Genomic DNA, 2262 nt, shown 5'->3' with positions numbered 1-2262 from the left:
TGGTGCATGATGGGTGTGTCGGTTGTCTCAGGGGTCCTCTCCGCTTATGGACGCCTCTAATTTCCGACGTAGTTTATCCCCACTACATGCTGAAGTCGAAACTTTTGTTTGGGATATGCGATGCATGATAGGCCATGATTTCTTAGATGTGGCTTTTTATACAGACGGTTCAGATTTGATGAAGATGGTGTCTTCTACGTCTGACTGGCCAGCCTACTCAGCTTATCTTGATGACATTAAGGTGGACATGGCGAAATTTTCGAGCTTCTCATTGACTTTGATTTCTAGGAAGTATAATGTAATTGCAGATCGTTTGGCACGACAAGTTCATAAACAATGTAATTGCAGATCGTTTGGCACGACAAGTTCATAAACAACGGCAGAATATTACTTTTGTTAACGATACTCATCCCAATTGGCTGTCCTAAGCTAATCTATTACATTTGTGGTCAAAAAAAAATTATAGAATTTTATAAGCTAATCATAAACAATGACCAAAACATTTATTCATTTGTAGGATTGTGGAGAACACAAAGACGCTAAGATAACATCAACAAAAAGATGAAATGCAACCATGCATGGAGGACACACATATTCACAATATGGATCATTAGTCAGTTCTTGCGAAGTACAATGAGGTATTGCATTCCGGGTTTGGCATTCTCGATGCGAGAAAAGTTTTGGTGTGCCTTGACCTCGACGAGATCAAAGGCTTTTCTCATAGCTTCGGCTCCAAAATGTGCGGATAGAATACCACCTAAGGCAGCCTTAGAGGAGGCTACAAAGATCTTTGGATCTGATGACTCCTCGATGGGCTGATTGATATCCTCGAAAGCCTCAACTGTGAACTTCCCGTTCTCTTCTATGATTTGCCTCAACTCGCCTTCCTCTGCAATGTAGAGTCTGATGTTGAAAGAGTCCACCTTCTCTTGCTCGATGATACCATGATGAGCAAGATCATTTAAAGAAGCTCCAATTAAATCCAGGACTATTCCTCTATAGGTTTCCGACATCTTCATACCGTCTTTAAGACATGATCCTAAAATCAACATCAATCCCCCGGGCACGAGCTCTTCAGCTCGAGCATCCAATATTTTCTTGGTGTCGACCAAGTACTGATCAAGATACGCTTTCTTCACCTTGTTGTTGAAGCCGGTGCAATGGATGTCTCTGTTCCACATGGGAGAGTCGCGGTCCAAGATCCCTTTTGGAACTTTTGAGATGAATTGAAAAGCGTAATTCATGACTCCGATGTGGAGACTCTGCTTAGGAAGAACCCGGTCGAAGAAAGAACCAGGAACGCCGGCGCTATAATACCTCCTGTCCGAGGGAAGTGTCCGGAAGAGAGAGTTGAAATCGTTATTGCTTAAGTCGTTGAAGAGGACTTGGAACTCGATGTTATCCACGGGGTTTTGTCCGGTTTCCTTACGGTATTTGTTTTCCACAGCATCTATTATGGTTTGGACTGCCACAAAAGTGTTAGGTCCACTCGCACAGCCGAAATCGGCTACACTAAACCCATTTGAAATCAAATCAAGACTAAGGCTCGCTAAGATCACTTCGTTTATCTTTTCATTTGCCGCTTCCACCAACGCTCTCTATAGAAACCAAATCAAAGAGAAAACTGTTAATACATCGTAGGATAAATAATCATTTAATATATATATAGATAAACCTGATATGCGGAATGCTTCTTGTAACTCTCAGCATCTTCTCCTCCCATCATGACCCATTCTGGAGTAGGAGACATTATATTTTCTTTTATTGTTTGGTTACTTTGGAATGTGGTGAGAACTGTTATAATGCATGGACGCCTCTAGGCATGTTTATATAATAAATTTCAGTTGGTGAGAAGTGAGAACAGTGATGTTTTTAAGCCTTTTGTTGAAAATTCTTCCCTACACTGAAATAGAATAATCAGGTGGCTTGGACCTTAAACTAGTTTTTTCAACTTGAAGTTAAAATGACGACGAAACGAAGAAAGGGAAATATATGAAAACCTTTAAGATATTTACAAAGTTGGTGGTTTAAAAGGGGGGAATATAGGTTGATGTTTGAATAACATAGGTGTCTATAAAAAAAAAAAAAACATACAGTAGTTTAGTTCTTTATGGTGTCGACGGCTGTGACTAAATCTTTTTCGACGGCTGTGGTCTCGCCGGTCACATTTGACTAATCTCTTTGTTTCGTGTATCACGTCATTTTCTAGTAACATAGGTGTCTATAAAAAAAAAGAAAACATACAGTAGGTGTCTATGGTGG

At 40.3% G+C, this 2262-nt stretch overlaps 1 protein-coding gene across 1 annotated transcript; it reads right to left on the bottom strand.

Moving 5' to 3' along the window:
• On the bottom strand, window positions 479–2000 carry LOC104701259 (probable S-adenosylmethionine-dependent methyltransferase At5g38780). The gene is made up of 2 exons (XM_010416906.2): window positions 1676–2000; window positions 479–1598 (listed from the first exon to the last, which is right to left on the bottom strand). The coding sequence occupies exons 1-2, from the start codon at window positions 1748–1750 to the stop codon at window positions 615–617; spliced, it is 1059 nt and encodes a 352-aa protein (XP_010415208.1). The 5' UTR covers window positions 1751–2000; the 3' UTR covers window positions 479–614.

The sequence above is a fragment of the Camelina sativa genome, chromosome 7 (genome assembly GCF_000633955.1).
Source record: "Camelina sativa cultivar DH55 chromosome 7, Cs, whole genome shotgun sequence".
Taxonomy (NCBI): domain Eukaryota; kingdom Viridiplantae; phylum Streptophyta; class Magnoliopsida; order Brassicales; family Brassicaceae; genus Camelina; species Camelina sativa.
Note: the sequence above shows the minus strand (reverse complement) of the source record. Positions and strands in the feature narration are given on the sequence as shown.

Bases quoted from the DNA above. Each gene is read 5' to 3' on its own strand.
- LOC104701259 (XM_010416906.2), bottom strand. From the start codon at position 1,750: ATGTCTCCTACTCCAGAATGGGTCATGATGGGAGGAGAAGATGCTGAG. The intron at 1,599-1,675 runs GTTTATCTATAT...TGGTTTCTATAG, and splicing joins AGAAGCATTCCGCATATCAG to AGAGCGTTGGTGGAAGCGGC.